The sequence below is a fragment of the Pantherophis guttatus genome, chromosome 5 (genome assembly GCF_059756535.1).
Source record: "Pantherophis guttatus breed Tessera chromosome 5, ASM5975653v1, whole genome shotgun sequence".
Classification (NCBI taxonomy): Eukaryota; Metazoa; Chordata; class Lepidosauria; order Squamata; family Colubridae; genus Pantherophis; species Pantherophis guttatus.
Window position 1 is genome coordinate 3,832,305 of NC_142067.1, and position 21,547 is coordinate 3,853,851.

The following is a 21,547-nucleotide window of genomic DNA, read 5'->3' on the forward strand; positions in this document are numbered from 1 at the left end:
TCCAAACAATTACAGGCATTGTGTCGATCGGTTAACATTCTTTTGTGCTCAATCCCACCCTCAAAATATCAATATACGACAGAAGCTTATTTCCCATGAAAAAGAATTTTACGTATTTTATCTTTACCTCCATTTCATATTTCATAATTTCATCTCCATGTTTTATTATCTAACCACTGATAAAACAAATCCCATATCAAATAATTTACTTTACTTTACTTTTATTTAATTTGTATACCGCCCTTCTCCCGAAGGACTCAGGGTGGTGAACAGCCAACAATAAAATACATACATACAAAATTTAAAAAACAGAATTAAAATCGAATTAAATAATTTGGCCCAGATAGATTAAAACCCCAATCAATTTAAAACAGATTTAAACTTTGAAAATTAAAAGATATTGAAAATATTAAAATATTAAAATAATTAAATAATTATTAAAATAATATTGTTTATCTTCCTGTTCTCTAATTTCAAATGTCAATTTACTCATTTCAGCACAGCCCAACATTTTCTTAACAACTTCATCATCAGTAGGTATCTTCTCTCCTTTCCAGTTTTTAGCAAATACAATTCTAGCCGCTGTTAAAACATTCACCATTAAATATTGCAATTCTCTACGTTTGGAGAGATAGAAATGGAAAAAATAGACAATATACTTTTTATTCTGATAGACATACATCTTGGTCTAGGTTGGATATGATATGGACCACAATGGAATTGACTTTGAATATTGAACAAGTAGAAATAGAAACAAATATATGGGCAGACCCACAATCCTGTGATAGTTACTTGGAAAGGACAAAAAAGAAAATCCAGATGGACTTTAAATAGTACAATATTAAAAGAGACAGACTTTGTACAGAAAATGGAGAGAGAGTTGGCATTTTTTTTCAAGGAGCACAATGCACCAGTTTGTATGTGTGTTGGTCCTAGGATTGTGCCTAAGGAAAGCAAAAACGCAGAAAGAACGGTTGCTGGAATTGGGTATGTCTCGTTTAATGACGAGAAGGACCAGGGGAGACATGATAGCAGCCTTCCAATATCTGAGGGGCTGCCAGAAAGAAGAGGGAGTCAACCTATTCTCCAAAGCACCCGAGGGTAGGACAAGAAGCAATGGGTGGAAACTAATCAAGGAGAGAAGCAACCTAGAACTAAGGAGAAATTTCCTGACAATTAACCAGTGGAACAGCTTGCCACCAGAAGTTGTGGGTGCTCCATAACTGGAGGTTTTTAAGAAGAGATTGCCCAAGAGGAGAACCTATAATATTTCAGATAAGTGACTGACTATACCCGTGATGGCAAAGCTATGACACGGGTACCACGTGGAGCCATGTTTGTGGACACGCGAGCTCAGCTCTGGCACGCATGCGTGCGCTGGCCAGTTGATTTTCAGACCTTCTGGGCCCACCAGAAGTCAGGAAACACGCTGTTTCCAGCCTCCGGAGGGCCTCTGGGGGGGATCGGGAAGGCTGTTTTTGTCCTCCCCAGGCTCCTAGGAAGGCTCTGGAGCCTGAGGAGAGTGAAAAATGGGCCTACTGGGCCCACTGTGCCATCGCGTGCCAAAAGCAGGGGGGACATGAGGGGGCGCATAGAATTATGGATATGGGCACATGTGCGTGTGACCCCCCACACACTCCCCACGCTTTTGGCACACGATGGCAAAAAGGTTAGTCATCACTGGTCTAAACTCTTCTTTAAAACATCCAGTGATGGAAGGGTTATACGTGCTATTTGTTTGGAATCGTTGCATTGCCACAAGAGACCAAGTCCAACACATACACACATAATTCTGCTGACCTTTATCTAGCACCAATTTAGCTTTGACTGTTAGTTGGCCAGATTTGTGTGTGCAGATAGTCCTCAATTTACAACAGTCCATTCAGTTATTTTTCAAAGTTACAACAGCACCGAAAAAAGTGACTTACGACCCTTTCTCACACCTCTCTAGCATCCCCACGATCACGTGATCAAACTTCGGATGCTTGGCAACCAGTTCATATTTATGACCCATATTTACGTCCCAGGAAGCCACGCGATTCCCTTTTGCAACCTTCTGGCGAGCAAAGCCAATGTGGGAAACCGGTGTGACAAACTTAACGACTGCAGTGATTCACTCAGCAACGGTGGCAAAAAAAGGTCGTAAAAAGGGGCAAAGCTCGGTTTAACCAATGTCCTGCTTAGCGACAGAATTTTTTTAAAAAATAATTTGATTTATATGCCGTCTTTCTCCGGAGACTCAAGGCGGCTTACAATGCGTTAAGCAATAGCCTTCATCCTTTTGTATATTTATACAAAGTCAGCTTATTGCCCCCACAATCCGGGTCCTCATTTTACCCACCTTAGAAAGGATGGAAGGCTGAGTCGACCTTGAGCCTGGTGAGATTCGAACTCGCAGTAATTGCAAGCAGCAGATTTTAATAACAGTGTTTAGTCCACTGTACTACAGGCTCTTAAATTTTGGGTGGTTGTAAGTTGAGGACTACCTGCATAGATAGCAATAATCAACTATTCAGTGCTTTGAACTCACCAAGTTCTTTACACCTGATATTAACCTCAATTTTGACGGTTTTTACCTAAAATAATTGTAAGAGAATTCTTCCAGGGTGTATGGCTTGATCCTTTCTTCGCTGTCACTCATCACCAGCTGGGATGTCCTTACAACTTCTTGCCTCTGATTTGGAGTCATGGTAACCAAAGCCTGGTGGGGGGGGGGGGATGGAGGGCAGAGAAGTTATTGAAAACAAAAATTGACTAAAAACGAATAAGAGGAAGTCCTGTGACCCCCCCCTATTTTCTCCAACATCCTCCTCAAAATTACATCAATATTTTGCACCCCGTATAGTAAGTCGGGGTCAGCCCTATTGTAACAGTAGTGGCCAAAATTGTGGAAACCTGTTGGGAAAAGTGTATTTTTGAGGTTTGATGGCTAATAACACCACTTTTTTTGGGAGTTTCAAGATAATCCTATTCCACTGCTGGAATGGCCTGGGAATAGCTCAGACCTTCACCCAATGGAAAATCGATGGAGCCGATTAAAGAAACTGGTTAGTCAGAAGTGACCCAGCAATCAAACCCAGTTAATAGAAGCCATCATTCCATCTTGGTTTCACATTAGGACAGCTGCAGAACTCAAAGACTTGGTTCACTCCATGGGAAGAGGTACCCACCATCCATCCATCCATCCATCCATCCATCCATTCAACCAATCAACCAATCAACCAACACATCCATCCATCCATTCAACACATCCATCCATCCATCCAATTTCAATGGCGTCTCAGCTCAACCAAGTGACTCTGGAGAGATTCCTCCAGAAACCACCTATTTTTTCTGTTCAAGCGTGTGTCAGGGGGTTTACCACGATGTCCGGAGGAGGCGTGGTCATAGTGGGCAGGACGTAGACCGAATCAGTTGGGAAGTCTCCCTTCTGCTTGGTCCGTTCATTGACTCCGTTGGCCCAGCCAGAATTCATCACGTTTTCTCCCGTATCCTGGTCCAGAATCAACAAATCTCCTTTGAGGAAACTGAGAAAACCGGAATCGTCGCCAGCTAGAGGGAGACAGAATTGGAAAATGTTGGCATGGAGGACAAGAGAAAGATCCGGATCAAGTCTTAAAGTTGCCAAGGTTGGAGACCCCTGAACTAGACTAACGTTTCTCAACATTAGCAGCTTCAAGAGACGTGGACTTCAACTCCCAGAATTCCCCAGCCAACAGCAGATAAGTTGTCAAGTTAATAACCGTAATCGAGCCCAAAATTATGGTCGTAAGTTGTGGTAGCTTTTAAGCAGATCCCCAGGTGAACACTGATTTGACAATCCTTTTCTTGTGGTGGTCATTAAATGAATCACTGTGGCCGTTAAGTAAATACACAGATTGTTCAGCGGATCCATTGTCTAAATAGGAACAAAAGGGAGGGAGGGAGGGAGGGAGGGAGAATGGAAGGAAGGAAGGAAGGAGAATAGGAGAGAATTGGAAGGAAGGAAGGGAGGAAGGAAGGAGAATAGGAGAGAAAATGTGAAAGGGAGGAAGGGAGGGAGGAAGGAAGGGTTGGAGGGAAGAAGGAAGAAGCAAGGAAGGAGAATAGGAGAGAATGGGAAGGAAGGAAGGAATGGAGGAAGGAAGGAGAATAGGAGAGAATGGGAAGGAAGAAACGGAGGAAGGAAGGAGAATAAGAGAGAATGGGAAGGAAGGAAGGAATGGAGGAAGGAAGGAGAATAGGAGAGAATGGGAAGGAAGAAACGGAGGAAGGAAGGAGAATAAGAGAGAATGGGAAGGAAGAAAGGAAGAAGCAAGGAAGGAGAATAGGAGAGAATGGGAAGGAAGGAAGAAATGGAGGAAGGAAGGAGAATAGGAGAGAATGGGAGGGAAGGAAGAAATGGAGGAAGGAAGGAGAATAGGAGAGAATGGGAAGGAAGAAACGGAGGAAGGAAGGAGAATAAGAGAGAATGGGAAGGAAGAAAGGAAGAAGCAAGGAAGGAGAATAGGAGAGAATGGGAAGGAAGGAAGAAATGGAGGAAGGAAGGAGAATAGGAGAGAATGGGAGGGAAGGAAGAAATGGAGGAAGGAAGGAGAATAGGAGAGAATGGGAAGGAAGGAACAAACGGAGGAAGGAAGGAAGAATAGGAGAGAAAATGGGAAAGGAAGGAAGGGCAGCAACGGAAGAGGAAGAAGATAGGAGGAAAGGGGAAGAGAGAAAAAGAAAAAAGGAAGGAAGGAGAGAGAGAGAGAGAGATGGAAGAGTGTGGGGGAGAGAGGATGGGTGATAGTGGGAGGTGAGGGAGAGGAAGGAAGGAAGGAAGGAAGGAGAAAAAAGGAAGGAAAGGAAAGCTTTTTCACTTGAGGAATTAACTCCCTTCACTAAATCCTTCCGTTTGGCTCCTGGGCTTACCTGGATTTGGGTTGTCTTGCAGCGTGACCACGTATTTCGATCTTTTCCTCAGCCCTTCCAGGAAGGTGACCACCAGGTCACGGATGTCCTCCGCATTGTTGGAGGTGAAGGTGTACTCGTCGCCTTTGATGGTTGCCAAGGTGAAACTCTGCCCTTGGAGTTTCCCTCCGCTGCAGGAAAGACCCACCAAATGGAAAGAATTCAGCCTGAAGACCCCAGACCGAACATTTCCAAAATGTCTTCCCTCGGGCAAACACAACGTGGCTATCAGAGAAGGAATCCTGCCACTGCTGAAGGACCTGGATGACTGCAGGTTGACTCTGTGTGTCCATCACACACACACACACACACACACAGATCAGGGGTGGGTTCTAATTTTTTTTACTAACGGTTCTGTGGGCGTGGCTTATTTTGTGGGCGTGGCTTGGAGGTCATGTGACTGGGTGGGCGTGGCTAGCTGGTCAGAGTCATTTCTGGAAGCTCCTCGCACTTACGACCAGTCCTCGCACTTACGACCCGACTCATTTGTTTGCTTTTAACACTGATCAGCTGTAGGGCGGCCCTTTGAAGCCCCACGGCAAGAGTTTAAGCAGTTTTTTTCCCTCTAGTCATCAGCTGGGACTCAGGAGGCAGCAATAGATTGGGGGTGGGACCAAATAAAAGGTAAGACTAACGTGGGGGGTGGGGAGGTGGGAGGGCGGGGGGGGAGAACCGGTTCGGTGACGTCATATCGTCACCGCTACCGGCTCGGCCGAACCGGACCGAACCGGGAGGAACCCACCACTGACACAGATGTTACCAATTCTCTAGAAAATTGGAAATTACCACTTAGAACAGTGTTTTCTCAAGCTTGGCAACTTTAAGACGGGTGGACTTCAACTCCCAGAATTCCCCAGCCAGCCATGCTTGAAGTTGCCAAGATTCCAACAGATCTAACAGATTAACAGTTGAAAGGGATCTTATAGGTCATTTGCTCCAACCACCCACCCAAGCAGGAGACCCTACACCATTTCTGACAGATATCAGTCCAGTTTCTTCTGGAAAGCCTCCAGGAATGAAGCTCCCACAACTTCCGAAGGCAACTTCTGTTCCGTGGGTTGATTGTTCTCACGGTCACAAAATTTCTCCTTATTTCTAGTTTGAATCTCTCCTTGGTCAGTTTCCATCCATTCTTCCTTGTCTGGCCTTCAGGTGCTTTGGAAAATAGCTTGACCCCCTTCCTCCTCTCTGTGGCAGCCCCTCCAATATTGGAAGACGGCTATCCTGTCTCCCCTGGTCCTTCTCTTCACTAGACCAGCCATGCCCAGTTCCTGCAACCGTTCATCGTATGTTTTAGCCTCCCGTCTCCTCATCATCCTGGTTGCTCTTCTCTGCACTCTTTCTAGAGTCTCAACATCCTTTTTTATAGTGTGGCGACCAAAACTGGATGCAGGATTCTAGGTGTGGTCTTACTAAAGCTTTACACAGTGGTATTAGTACCTCCCTTGATCTTGATTGCATCCCTCTGTTAATTGAAAAATGCTTCCTCTATGCCAACAGATCAGGAAGTAATGCAAAAAATTTATACATGCGCAGAAATGGATAAATTAACTTTAGAATTAAAAGATAAGGAAGACTCAAAGTATTTTATAGTATGGAATAGATGGTATAAGTGGATAAACCAAAGGAAAAAAGGGTAAAGATAAGAATTAGAGGAAATGCGGAAAAAAAAAAAAGCACCGTCAGATAGATAGAAAAAGTAAATAAGTCACGGTAGATTTGTATATATGTGTTTATATAATCATATGTACTGAGTTTATTAGTGTAATTATGGATTGAAAAGGTAAATTTTAAGAGAGAGAAAATTTGTATATTTTCTCTTTGTTTTTGTTTGTTAATATTTTTAAATTCAATAAAGTTTGTTTTTAAATTGAAAAAAAAGAAATAGAAAAAGAAAAATGCTTCCTCAGGGCACTGTTCATGCAGTTATGGATTACCTGGTTCTTTTTTTTTTAAGATCTTACCTATTGCTGGAGACAGCTGTTATCTCCGGGAAGGAAAATTCCAGAAGGACCTGTTCTTGTTCATCTACGAAATACACCCCGGTCCAGTTCACCGCTACAATCAGTTCGTTTTGTGGAAGGCTGGGACCTGGTGTTAAGACAGAAAAAAAAAATGCAGAAAAATGTGAAGGAAAGGTAGGTGTGGGTCTCACCCCAAACGTCACCCCGAGCACCCGAAGGCAGGGCAAGAAACAATGCATGGAAACTCATCAAGGAGAGAAGCAACCTGGAACTAAGGAGAAACTTCCTAACAGCGAGGACAATTAACCAGTGGAACAACTTGCCACCAGAAGTTGTGGGTGCTCCAATATCGGAGGTTTTTAAGAAGAGACTGGACACTCATTTGTCTGAAATGTTATAAATTCTCCTGCTTGAGCAGAGGGTTGGACTAGAAGATCTCCCAAGGTCCCTTCCACAGCTCTGTTCTGTGACTGAATTGGGTATGTCCAGTCTAATGAAAAGAAGGACTAGGGGAGACATGATAGCAGTCTTCCAATATTTCAGGGGCTGCCCCAAAGAAGAAGGGGTTAAATTTATTTTCCAAAGCACCGGCTTAACGACCACAGATTCAACCTCAGTGGTCGCAAAAAGGATCTCAAATTCAGCCTCAGTGCTCACTTAATAACCACAGATCCAATGAATAACCACAGTGGATTCGCTTAATGCCCGCCACAAAAGAGGTCGCAAAAATCATGAGTTACGACCAGAATGGACAGGCTCCATTATGGTCATAACTCGAGGACTAACTTTACCTGTACTAGAAATCTACGAAACAGGTTTTCTAAGCGAAACCATTTTATCTATACTGAATAAGACATTTATTTATTTATTTATTTATTTATTTATTTATTTATTTATTTATTTATTTATTTATTTATTTATTTATTGGTTCGATTTATATGCCACCCTTTTCCAGAGACTCAGGGCGGCTTACAATACGTTACGCAATAGCCTTCATACTTTTGTATATACCTGCTTAATTATTAGGGCTTTTGGGCCCCCCTAAGTGGTGTTCTTTTTTTATACAAAATCAGCTTATTGCCCCCACAAACCGGGTCCTCATTTTACCTACCTCGAAAGGATGGAAGGCTGAGTCAACCTTGAGCCTGGTGAGATTTGAACTCGCAGTAATTGCAGGCAGCTGGTGTTACTTAACAGCGCTTTAGTCTGCTGCACCAGCAAGGCACAGATCCAATGAATAACCACAGTGGGTTTGCTTAATGCCCACCACAAAAGAGATCACAAAAATCATGAGTTACGACCAGAATGGGCAGGCTCCATTATGGTCATAACTCAAGGACTAACTTTACCTGTGCTAGAAATCTACCAAACAGGTTTTCTAGGCGAAACCATTTTATCTATACCGAAGAGCCTTGGTAGTACAGTGGTCTAAAGCACCCTGTTATTAAGACCAGCTGCCTGCAATTACTGCAGGTTCGAATCTCGCCAGGCTCAAGGTTGACTCAGCCTTCCATCCTTTCTAAGGTAGGTAAATTGAGGACCCAGATTGTGGGGGCAATAAGCTGACTTTGTATAAAATATACAAAAGTATGAAGGCTGTTGCTTAGCGCATTGTAAGCCGCCCTGAGTCTCCGGAGAAAGGCGGCATATAAATTAAAGCAAAAAAAAATAATAGGACATTTATTATTCCATTTCTCCTTAAAATATCCCACTTGAATTACTACAGGCTCGGTGTGTTGACAAAAATATTAAAGGTACCCAAAAATGTAGAGGACAAATATAAAGGGGGAAAAAAAGCAGTCTTTTTAAAACTCTAAAAACACATTTGGAAGTTGACTTGCAATCTTGCAGCATTTTGCGATTGGAGAGGGTGTTGGGGCTTCCTGGACGTCTGCAGAAGAGCCCTCGTGGTCAGGAAAAGTTGGACACTTGGTTGCGTGAGTGACCTCTACCTGTTGTGCAACATTTGTGAATCTGTCGTGAGAAACTTTTGGACTTACCTGAAAACTTAAATGCTTCGTAGAACCTGGAGAACAGCAAAGGCCACTTAAAACGAGCGAAGTCCACCACTTCTTCCTTAACTCTTTTAGGGTCCATCCTCTTCTGAGTATAAATTCCCTGGAACACAAAGAAAAACAGTCTTGGGAACCTCGTGATACGGATTAACAGAATTAGAGAGTTAGAAGGGACCTTGGAGGTCTTCTAGTCCAACCCCTTGCTCAGGCAGCAAACCCTATACCATTTCAGACAAACGTGTGTCCAATCTCTTCTTGAAAACCTCCAGTGATAGAGCACCCACAACTTCTGGTGGCAAGTAGTTCCACTGATTAATTGTTCTCAGGAAATTTCTCTTTCGTTTTAGGTTGCTTCTCTCCTTGATTAGCTTCCATATGTTTCTTCTTGTCCTGCCTTCAGGGGCTTTGGAGGATAGGTTGACCCCCTCCTCTTTGTCGCAGCCCTTCAAATATTGGAAGACTGTTATCATGTCACACCTAGTCCTTCTTTTCTTTCTTGCCTAAGGCGGGACTAGAACTCACCGTTTCCTGGTGATTGGCCAAAGTCACCCAGCAGGTTTCCATGCCTAAGGCGGGACTAGAACTCACCGTCTCCTGGTGATTGGCCAAAGTCACCCAGCAGGTTTCCATGCCTAAGGCGGGACTAGAACTCACCGTCTCCTGGTGATTGGCCCAAGTCATCCAGCAGGTTTCCATGCCTAAGGTGGGACTAGAACTCACCGTCTCCTGGTGATTGGCCCAAGTCATCCAGCAGGTTTCCATGCCTAAGGCGGGACTAGAACTCACCGTCTCCTGGTGATTGGCCCAAGTCATCCAGCAGGTTTCCATGCCTAAGGTGGGACTAGAACTCACCGTCTCCTGGTGATTGGCCAAAGTCACCCAGCAGGTTTCCATGCATAAGGCGGGACTAGAACTCACCGTCTCCTGGTGATTGGCCCAAGTCATCCAGCAGGTTTCCATGCCTAAGGCGGGACTAGAACTCCCCGTCTCCTGGTGATTGGCCCAAGTCATCCAGCAGGTTTCCATGCCTAAGGCGGGACTAGAACTCACCGTCTCCTGGTGATTGGCCCAAGTCATCCAGCAGGTTTCCATGCCTAAGGCGGGACTAGAACTCACCGTCTCCTGGTGATTGGCCCAAGTCATCCAGCAGGTTTCCATGCCTAAGGCGGGACTAGAACTCACCGTCTCCTGGTGATTGGCCCAAGTCATCCAGCAGGTTTCCATGCCTAAGGCGGGACTAGAACTCACGTCTCCTGGTGATTGGCTCAAGTCATCCAGCAGGTTTCCATGCCTAAGGCGGGACTAGAACTTATCGTCTCCTGGTGATTGGTGCAAAGTTACCCAGCTGGCTTCGTGCCTAAGGCGGGACTACAATCGCTGTCTCTTTGGCGATTGGCCGAAAGTCACCCAGCTGGATTTCACGCCTACGACGGAACTTGAACTCGTGGTCTCTTGCTGTCTAGCCTGGTGCCTTACCCACTGCAGATGGTCCTTCTATGAAGTTTGGCAGGCAGGTTCCATTGGATCTACCCTGCATTCTCTCACTCCTGTGGCAAAGGAGATCCATCTGATTGATTGATTTACCTTTTTATGGGCAGCGATGATAAACTGAGCCCACTTCTCAACCGTTTTGGAAGGCGTGATCTCTCGGTCGGGAATGTAGGAGGGAACCAGGTTCAGGAGACGCTCCAAGACCATTTCGGATCCATAGTCCACGTAGTATTGCTGGGAAGCTAATTCGGCCATGTCCTCCTCCTGCAAAGACATACGGGAAGAGCCGTTCGAAAAAGATTTAGACATCACCGAAGGCCTCGATGGCGAAGCTTTGGCACTGCTCTTCTGGTTTTCCCAGCCAGCTGGTCTTCGTGGGTGCCGGAGCACCAGGAAACGTCCTGAAAACGGCTCGAGAAATGGGTAAAAAACAGGCTGTTTTTGAGGCCATTTTTGGGCCGTTTTCAGAAAAAATGCCCCCAAAACAGGCATGCATGCACCGACCAGCTAGTTTTTGGGTTTCCAGCACTCCGGCACACGCACGCTCACACATGCATGTGCATTCACGTGTGTTCCGTTTTGGGCATTAAGTGCTAAAAAGGTTCGCCATCACTGTCCTAAGGGAAGACAGGTGGTCCTCATCTTACAACCATCCATTCAGTGTTTGAAGTTACAGAGGCACTGAAAAAAGTGATTTACAACCAGTCCTTGCATTTACAACCATTGTATCTATCTATCTATCTATCTATCTATCTATCTATCTATCTATCCATCCATCCATCCATCCATCATCTATCTATCCATCCATCATCTATCCATCCATCCATCCATCCATCCATCCATCCATCCATCCATCATCTATTCTATCTATTCTATTTATCCTATCCTATCCTATCCTATCCTATCCTATCCTATTCTATCCTATCCTATCCTATCCTATCCTATCCTATCCTATCCTATCCTTCCATCTATCTATCTGTCTATCTATCCATCCATCCATCCATCATCTATCCATCCATCCATCCATTCATCATCTATTCTATCTATTCTATTTATCCTATCCTATCCTATCCTATCCTATCCTATCCTATCCTATCCTATCCTATCCTATCTATCTATCTATCTATCTATCTATCTATCTATCTATCTATCTATCTATCTATCTATCTATCTATCTATCTATCTATCTAATCAAAACAGTTGTTAAGTGATTTTTGTCACATTTTATGATCTTTCTCACCAAAGTTTCTAAGTGAATCACTGCAGTCCAGAGATGGGTTTCAGCAAGTTCTGATCAGTTCTGGAGAACTGGTAACAGAAATTTTGAGTAGTTTGGAGAACCAGTAGTAAAAATTCTGACTGGTCCCGCCCCCATCTATTCTCTGCCTCCCAAGTCCCAGCTGATCGGGAGGAAATGGGGATTTTGCAATAACCTTCGCCTGGAGTGCGGTGGGAATGGGGATTTCACAGTATCCTTCCCCTGCCACGCCCACCAAGCCACACCCACAGAACCGGTAGTAAAAAAAATTTAAGGCTTGGGACTAATTGGCCACTCCCTTAGCCTATTTAAGGAGGAACACCGACTGAAGCAATTTGTAGGGAAAAACTTTAGTTCACTCTACTTCATGTCTGGATTCTCTGCAAATTGCTTCTGGGCTTTCTGCCAACTTTAGTAAGATTGTGATTACTTTATCTTTGTTTTCTTGTAAGCTGTTAAGAAAGTTTATTAACAGCCTTTGTTTTGATAAAGACTGAGTTATTTTAGTAAATTAAGTTTTGTACTAACTTTGTGTGTGCTGTATTCTTTGGGGTCCGTAGCTGGGGCAGAACACTCTCTAATCCACCCCCATTTTAGGATCTGGGTTTTATTTTATCCAAGATTTCAGCTTGCTCTGAATTTTGAATGTGGCAAGGACTTCAAGGTTTACCTTATCACATCGGTATTCCCCAAACTTCACCCCTCGGACGATCTGCTGGTAAATGAGATTGGTAGCGACGTAATCATCGGTGGGATTGTGCCAGGGGGTGAAGATTTCCTTTCTGAAGAAGAGTCGCCAAGGGGCATTGCGTTCCTGGGCGCCCTGCTCCTTGGCAAACTGCTCGCACTGCGAGATGGCATCCATGACGTGGTCACTGCCGCTTCCGAGGGAAGAGACCTGGCAAAGAAGAGAGAACGAGAAAGGCAGGGGGGTAACTATGGGCCAATCACCAGGAGACGGTGAGTTCTAGTCCTGCCTTAGGCATGAAAGCCAGCTGGGTGACTTTGAGCCCATCACCAGGAGACGGTGAGTTCTAGTCCCACGTTAGGCATAAAAGCTGACTGGGTGACTTTGGGCCCATCACCAGGAGATGGTGAGTTCTAGTACCGTCTTAGGCATGAAAGCCAGCTGGGTGACTTCGGCCAATCACCAGGAGACGGTGAGTTCTAGTCCTGCCTTTGGCATGAAAGCCAGCTGTGTGATTTTGGCCAATCACCAGGAGATGGTAAGTTCTAGTCTCATGTTAGGTATGAAAACTGACTGGGTGACTTTGGGTTCATCACCAGGAGACGGTGAGTTCTAGTCCCACCTTAGGCATGAAAGCCAGCTGGGTGACTTTGGGCCAATCACCAGGAGACGGTGAGTTCTAGTCCCACGTTAGGCATGAAAGCTGACTGGGTGACTTTGGGCCCATCACCAGGAGACCGTGAGTTCTAGTCCCAACTTTGCTATGAAAGCCAGTGGATAATTTTGGGCCAATCACCAGGAGACAGTAAATTCTAGTCCCACATTAGGCATGAAAGCCAGGTGGGTAACTTTGGGCCAATCACCAGGAGACAGTGAGTTCTAGTCCCACGTTAGGCATGAATTCTGACTGGGTGACTTTGGGCTCATCACCAGGAGACGGTGAGTTCTAGTCCCACCTTAGGCATGAAAGCCAGCTTGGTAAGATGTTAAGCCAGGGTTTCCCAACCCTGTCAAGTTTAAAAACATGTGGACTTCAACTCCCAGAATCCCCCAGCCTCACCTTGAGGTCTTTTCCTCCCATCGCGGGTTCCTACCTTGTCAAAGAGCGCGATGTAAAGGGAGAAGCCAAAATGGTCCCTCAGGCTTATCTTGTCGGCCAACGAGCTGCAAAGCTCCTTGGCCGTAGTGGCCGAGTCGGTTAACAAGGTCTTGGTGGTGCCATCCATAAATGTGACCGGGAGCATAATCGGCTTCTTGGATTTGGTCGCCTGGAAAAAGAACGCAAGTCAACAACACAACGACAATTGCGATCTGAAGCTGTGCTTGTCTCAGAGAAAATTTGGACTGAATTGCAGCTTTGCATGCTTTATGGGTAGTCCTCGACTTACGACTAGTCACTTAGCGTAACATTCAAAGTTACGACAAACTCCAAAAATTTTACCTATGGATTTCTTTTTTTTTTCCTTTTTTTTTTTTAATAATTTTTTATTACTTTAACATTACAAACAACATATACAATATTTCACCCTGTGCTATACATAAGAAAGGAAGATTTGGTTCTTCGGATATATCCTCATGATCGCCAAAATCCACGTTCTCGGGGTACAGGTACCGAAGCATCCAATTTTCCCAGCGCATAGTCCACAAATGGTTTCCAAATTTTCCAGAAAATATCTTCTTTATAGTCACCATTTCTAATTTTAATATCACATGTCATTTTATCGTTTAAAGCTAATTTCCACATTTCACAATACCATTCTTCTATTCTAAAATTCACATCTAATTTCCAATATCTGGCTATTATAATTCTACCCATTATAATGGGTAGACAATTCTACCCAATTCTGACAATTCTAAACAATTCTTTCTCATATTTTGTTGGTTCTATTTCCTTAATTATCAACAGTAATATAGTTTCTGGTCTCAATATTATTGCTTTCCCCATCATTTCAAATATCATTTCCTCCAATTGTTGCCAAAATTTTTTAACTTTATCACATTTGTACCACATATGTTCATAAGTCCCTAATTCCATATCACATCTCCAACATTGTTTACTAATTTTGTTATCCATTAATGACAATCTTTATGGAGTCAAATACCATTTCCAAACAACCTTATAATTATGCTCTTTAATCCTTTTTTTACCTATGGATTTCAACTTCCAAGGGATACCACTCCTGTGGTCACATGACCAGCCTGCTTTTACGACCATTTGCAGCTGTCTGAGGACATCTGAACGCTATTTGCGATGTTTTTGCCCGAAACCAACATTTTCTTCAAGTTTATGACAAAGTCAAAGTCCCTGACTTACAACTGTTCATTTAGTGACCGTTCCAAGTTACAACGGCACTGAAAAAAAGTGACACAGGACCCATTTTTCACACTTACGACCGTTGCAGCATTCCCCCATGATCACGTGAGCAAAATTGAGAGGCTTATGACGGTCGCAGTGTCCTATGACCGAGTCATGTGATCCCGTTTTGCGAACTTCTGACAAGCAAAGTCAAAGAGGAAGCCAGATTCACTTAACAACCGTGTTACTAAGTTAACAATTACAGTGATTCACTTAACAACTGTGGCCAGGAAAGTCGTAAAATGGGGCACAACTCAGTTAACAAATGTCTCGCTTAGCAGAAATTTTGGGTCGTAAGTCGAGGACTACCTGTAGAAAAGAAAGAAGCGAAAACATTGGCCAATGGGCATTTTCAAGCTGCCCATGGCCACCATTTTGTGAGTGCGCCCCCTGCAAACCTTCCAAAGGGCTACCTGAAGTTCCAGCCAGCTTGGGGGCTGCGTCCTGGTCCCATTGACAAAAGTCCTTCTGAGCCTCTCTTCACAATAAGGGCTGTATCCGGGGGGACCCCCGATAATGAAGTTCCTTAAATACTGTTGTGGAGACACAAAGCCAACACAAAAAAAAAAATTAATCATAACTGTTACATTTTGGGAAACAAAATCAGAAATTTTGGCCCGTAATTAAGCCTAGTTCTTCATTCAATTGTACATCCAGGAACTTTTTTTTTTGAAATGTATTGATTTATTTGCTCAATTAGCAGCAACATTAAATAATAAAAAGGAAAGGAAAAAAACCAACAGAAAATAGAATCAGGATCAAGAAAATAGGTGCAGGTATATATTGTCAATTATAAAATAAATCATCTTATTAGGATAACACCCTGTTTATTTATGCAAAATCTCCATTTCCACTCTACTCCAAGGGAAGGATATTGCAAAATCTCCATTCCCACCCCACTCTGGAGCCAGCCAGAGGTGATATCTGCCGGTTCTCCAAACTACTCAAAATTTCTGCTACCGGTTCTCCAGAACCTGTCAGAACCTGCTTGGATTTCACCCCTGCCTCAAAGATATTCCCATCGTCCAGGCCAAGAAGATGGCCCCGTCCTTGACTTACCTTGACAAATTTCTCAGAGGGGGCGAAACAGCCCACGCATAAGGACAGCAGGATCCATCCTCTGGCGTGGCTGTTTTTGGAAGGATTTTGGGTCAGCTGTTTGCAGATTTGGCAGTAGATTTCATCTCTGCCACAAGAAGAAGAAAAAAATGAACAATGTAATCCAACTTCACCTGCTAATCAAATCCATTTGAACAATCTTGGGGTCTCCAAATCTTGAAATCTCCAAATCCAGGAGTCTGGAAATCTTGGAAAGCTCTCCAAAGTTTGGAAAATTCTCCAAATCTTGGAATCTCCAAATCCAGGAGTTTCCAAGTCTGGGAGTCTGGAACTCTTGGAATCTCCAAATCTAGGAATGTGGAACTCTTGGAATCTCCAAATCTTGGAATCTCCAAATCTGGGAGTCTGGAACTCTTGGAAAGTTCTCCAAATCTTGGAAACTCCAAATCTTGGAATCTCCAAATCTTGGAAACTCCAAATCTTGGAATCTCCAAATCTGGGAATTTCCAAATCTGGGAGTCTGGAACTCATGGAATCTCCAAATCTTGGAATCTCCAAATCCAGGAGTCTGGACTCTTGGAAAGTTCTCCAAATTTTGGAAAGTTCTCCAAATTTTAGAAACTCCAAATCTGGGAGTCTGGAACTCTTGGAATCTCCAAATCTTGGAATCTCCAAATCTGGGAGTCTGGAACTCATGGAATCTCCAAATCTTGGAATCTCCAAATCCAGGAGTCTGGAACCCTTGGAAAGTTCTCCAAATTTTGGAAAGTTCTCCAAATTTTGGAAACTCCAAATCTGGGAGTCTGGAACTCTTGGAAAGTTCTCCAAATCTTGAAATCTCCAAATCATGGAATCCCCAAGTTTTGGAGTCTCCAAATCCTGGAAGGTTCTCCAAACCCACTGAGGTATAAATGAAAGACCAAAGTTGTCCACAGGGTAGATTCAAAGAAAGTTGTGATGGTACCCATGGTGTCCTGATTGAAAGTCCACCTGCTTTCAATGTCCACTACAGAGCTTTGATTACATGGCTGTGTCACCATCTTGACTTTCTTTGACCACTTTCCTGTTACGGCCTTTAGACATTAGGGCACAACGCTCCTCTGATGGCAGTTGGTTGCTGATATTTTGGGGTACACCTCTGCAATGCACACCTGGAGCATTTCTACTTTCCCCCCCTGATTTCTAACCTTAAAGTTGGCCTCAGGATGCCGTTCCCAATAATGAAATGCAGTTTCTCCAAATTGGACGTCGGGCGGTCCTCCAGCATGCTGTTCCCCTGGACGGTGGACTCGCCATCGTGAAGGCGCTTAGTCACCTGATGAAGCAGCAGGGCACGGGTAGAATTTGTGAAATAGTTCACCGCGGCAGAATTCCCAGTCCCCAACCCAAGGCAAGCTGGAATGTGAGGAGGACTCATTTCTTCACCCTATTTTCAATCGATTTAGAATGAAACTCCCCAACGTTGGCCAATTTAAGACCTGTGGACTTCAACTCCCAGAATTCCCCAGCCATCATGGCCAGCTGAGGAATTCTGGGAGTTGGAGTCTACAAGTTTTAAAGTCGTAATGTGAGGAGGACTCGTTTCTTCACCCTAGTCTCAATCTATCTAGACCAGGGCTCTCCGAAATTGGCAAATTGAAGACTTGTGGACTTCAACTCCCAGAATTCCCCAGCCATCATGGCCAGCTGAGGAATTCTGGGAGTTGAAGTCTACAAGTTTTAAAGTCGTAATGTGAGGAGGATTAGTTTCTTCAGCCTATTCTCAATCTATGAAGACCAGAGCTCTCCAAAGTTGGCTAATTGAAGATCTGTGGTCTTTAATTCCCAGAATTCCCCAGAATTCCTCCCCAGCTGGCTGAGGAATTCTGGGAGTTGAAGGAGTTCTGGGAAGTCTACAATCTTAAATTCTGGGAGTTGAAGTTCACAAATCTTAAATTCTGGGAGTTGAAGTCCACAAGTTTTAAAGTCGGAATGTGAGGAGGACTCGTTTCTTCACCCTAGTCTCAATCTATCTAGACCAGGGCTCTCCGAAATCGGCAAATTGAAGACTTGTGGACTTCAACTCCCAGAATTCCCCAGCCAGCATGGCCGGCTGATGAATTCTGAGAGTTGGAAGTCTACAAGTCTTAAATTCTGGGAGTTGAAGTCCACAAGTTTTAAAGTTGCCAAGTTTGGAGACCCCTGATCTAGAACAGTGATGGTGAACTTGTGACAATGTGGGCCCTCACACTTACGACTAACACAACTTTCCCGCGGTCACGAGATTGGGTTCAACAAGTTGCTTGCATTTATGATGGTTGAAGCATCCTGGGATCTTCCCAGCCGGCTTCCGACAAGCAAAGTCGATGGGGGGAGCCAGATTCACTTAACAACCTCATGATTCACGTAACAACGGCAGTGATTCGCTTAGCAACCGTGGCCAAAAAAAAAGTTGTAAAATGGGCCATGTCTCACTTAACAACTGTCTCAGGTTAACAATGGAAATTTTGGGGCTCAATTGCGGTCATAAATTGAGGACTACTGATAATCCTCATAAATTGAGGATTATCAAGATTTTGCCCTTTGTTTCTAACTTACTGCAATGACAGTTCTAGCAAATCTTCTTTGTGGGACTCTAACAGAGGTGATATTCAGCCGGTTCAGTCCGGTTCGCTCAAACCGGAACTGTTCGCGGAAATCACGGGTGGGCACACCCACCTGCCCCGGCTCCATTGCATCCTATTTAGGCACGTCTTTTAGGCCGGGGGCATGCGCGAAAGGCAGGTGCGCACACGAACCGGGCACACACGTGCACAAACCGGTAATAACATAATCTGAAACCCAACGCTGGACTCTAACCTGGAAAAAGCCAAATTTCTCCACTCGGACTGTGATCGGACGGTTGGATGATGGCTTAAACACGAGACGAGTGACTCACCTCTTCGGTTAACTTTGATTTTTTCTTGAGGGTTAAGGAGACCAATTTCTGCCGTACGCTGCTCTTCTTATGGCTATCTAGATGAGCACTCTGTAAAAGAAATATCCCAGTGTCAGAAATAATCATACCTTAACGGCTTAACCCAATATTTCTCAAGTTTGGCAACTTTATGACGAGTGGACTTCAACTCCCAGAATTCCCCTGTCAGCATATCCTTATATTTCTTTCCATTTCTATTTCTTGGTTTTATTTCTATCATTTCTGGGGTTTCTTCCTTCCGATTTCTATTTCCTTATTTCTTTTCTGTTATTTCTATTTCTTCCTACTTCTATTTCCTTATTTCATTTTCTTTTTATTTCTACTCCATTCTATTTCTTATTTCCTTATTTCATTTATATCATTTCTGGGTTTTTTTTCCCCTTCTGATTTCTATTTCCTTATTTCTTTTCTGTTATTTCTATTTCTTTCTACTTCTATTTCCATATTTCATTTTCTTTTTATTTCTACTCCATTCTACTTCTTATTTCCTCATTTCATTTATATCATTTCTGGGTTTTTTTCCCCCCTTCTGATTTCTATTTCCTTATTTCTTTGCTGTTATTTCTATTTCTTCCTACTTCTATTTCCTTATTTCATTTTCTTTTTATTTCTACTCCATTCTACTTCTATTTCCTCATTTCATTTATGTAATTTCTGGGGTTTTTTCCCCTTCCGATTTCTATTTCCTTATTTCTTTTCTGTTATTTCTATTTCTACTTACTTCTATTTCCTTATTTCATTTTCTTTTTATTTCTACTCCATTCTACTTCTTATTTCCTTATTTCATTTATATCATTTCTGGGGTTTTTTTCCCCTTCCGATTTCTATTTCCTTATTTCTTTTCTGTTATTTCTATTTCTTCCTACTTTTATTTCCTTATTTCATTTTTTTTAATTTCTACTCCATTCTTATTTCCTTATTTCATTTCTATCATTTCTGGGGTTTTTTTGCCTTCCGATTTCTATTTCCTTATTTGTTTTATTTCTATTTCTTCCTACTTCTACTTCCTTATTTAATTTTATTTTTATTTCTACTCCATTCTACTTCTTATTTCCTCATTTCCTTTCTGAGGTTTTCTATTTCTTTCTATTTCCTTATTTCACTTCAATTTCACGCTGCTCCAGATACCTTTCAAATATTGCTATCACATCGACTAGCTCAAACCAAGAAACAGACTCCTCATAAACGACAGGAATTCTACGTATTTAAAGTATAATAACAGAACCTCAAAAACATGCCAGATATTTTTTCCTCTCCCCTCATAGAAGAAAGATAAACAAAGATGAACAATCTTCATTGCTTTCCTCACTTCTGTTTGACTGGGCTAAATTGACGCTTATCTAATGATTGTCGAATTCCTTCTGCAAGGGCACCTTTGCCCTGTGGTTGCTATTCTATGAGTACCTTCTTCTTCCTTTACCAAAACAACAGAAATGGGCCTTGCCACCTTCTTACTTACTTCTCCTTCACTTTGAAGGGCCTGGAGTTCCTTCTTGTAGGACTTCTTCCCCAGCGTCTCGTAAATTTTGGTCATGACCGGGATTTTCTCACTGCCGTCGCTCATCGCGGTGTGATATTTCGGCTCAGGGAGGTCCCCCATAAAGCGAAGAATGGTGATCCACACCGCGAGGGCTGCCTGGTTTTGTGGGAAAGGAAATCCGGGTCATCCTCGATTTACAACCTCAACCGAGCCCCAAAATTTTCATCGCTAAGCGAGGCAGTTGTTAAGTGAGTTTTGTCCCGTTTTACGACCTTTCCGTCCACAGTGGCTACTGCAATTGTTAAGTTAGCCACACTATCACTTCCCCATTGACTATAATTGTCAAAAGCTCTCATAAGGGGCACTGCGACCATCATAAATAGGAACCAAAGGTCAAGCGACTGAATTTTGATCACGTGACCGTGGGGAACCAGTGATTGTAAGTGTGAAAAATGCTTGTAAGTCCCTTTTTTCAGTGCTTCTGCAACCTCAAACAGTCGCTAAATGAACGGTCGTAAGTCGAGAAATCAGAGATCTCCAAAACCTGCCCTTTTATTCTCTCCCCAGCTGTCCAAGGAAACTCACCAGTTGATCTCCTTCATCCTCGTGGTACAACAGAGGTTGTTTCAAAGGCCGGCGTACATACGTGTGCGTGGTTGTGCCCTGGAAGTACGTGGCAGCAAATTTTGCAAATTTATACTCAGATAAGTCCTCTTCTTCTTCCTCAGGCAGAGGGAGGGCCATATCTAAGTCATCTTCTTCCAGCACTCTTCCAACTCTTTCGAGATCCTGCAAAGAACCCAACCCAAAATTGGACTCAGCTCAAATCTGTTTTGCGCAGAAGTATAGAATGGAAGGGACGTGGGTGGCTCAGTGGTTAAGACGCTGAGCTTGTCGATCAAAAGGTCGGCAGTTCAGCGGTTCGAATCTCTAGTGCTGCGTAACAGGGGTGAGCTCCCGTTCCTTGTCCCAGCTTCTGCCAACCTAGCAGTTCGAAAGCAGGTAAAAAAATGCAAGTAGAAAAATAGGGACCACCTTTGGTGGGAAGGGAACAGCGTTCCGTGCGCCTTTGGCGTTGAGTCATGCCGGCCACATGACCACGGAGATGTCTTCGGACAGCGCTGGCTCTTCGGCTTTGAAACGGAGATGAGCACCGCCCCCTAGAGTCGGGAACGACTAGCTCATATGCTGGGGAGCATGTGGGGGGTTGCGTACCCACACCCATAATTCTATGTGTCCAATCAACCGCGCATGCACGCGTGACCCCCTCCAAACCTCCCCCCACTTTTGGCACGCGATGGCACAGTGGGCCCAGTAGGCCCTTTTTGCTCTCCCCAGGCTCCAGAGC

At 43.7% G+C, this 21,547-nt stretch overlaps 1 protein-coding gene across 5 annotated transcripts in view; it reads right to left on the reverse strand.

Annotated features, from left to right (window-relative positions):
* Nucleotides 1-21,547, reverse strand: part of MYO7A (myosin VIIA) — a 113,689-nt gene that overhangs the window by 21,867 nt on the left and 70,275 nt on the right. For all 5 annotated transcript variants that reach the window (XM_087895745.1, XM_087895744.1, XM_087895742.1 and 2 more), the window contains 14 exons: nt 20,785-20,988; nt 20,179-20,355; nt 18,681-18,770; nt 16,951-17,078; nt 15,764-15,890; nt 15,118-15,237; nt 13,443-13,616; nt 12,331-12,558; nt 10,496-10,666; nt 8,897-9,014; nt 6,897-7,023; nt 4,894-5,063; nt 3,362-3,552; nt 2,577-2,701 (listed from right to left, as the gene is read on the reverse strand). In XM_087895745.1, coding sequence (XP_087751871.1) covers nt 2,577-2,701; nt 3,362-3,552; nt 4,894-5,063; nt 6,897-7,023; nt 8,897-9,014; nt 10,496-10,666; nt 12,331-12,558; nt 13,443-13,616; nt 15,118-15,237; nt 15,764-15,890; nt 16,951-17,078; nt 18,681-18,770; nt 20,179-20,355; nt 20,785-20,988 — 2,150 coding nt within the window. The remainder of the gene's footprint in view (nt 1-2,576; nt 2,702-3,361; nt 3,553-4,893; nt 5,064-6,896; nt 7,024-8,896; nt 9,015-10,495; nt 10,667-12,330; nt 12,559-13,442; nt 13,617-15,117; nt 15,238-15,763; nt 15,891-16,950; nt 17,079-18,680; nt 18,771-20,178; nt 20,356-20,784; nt 20,989-21,547) is intronic.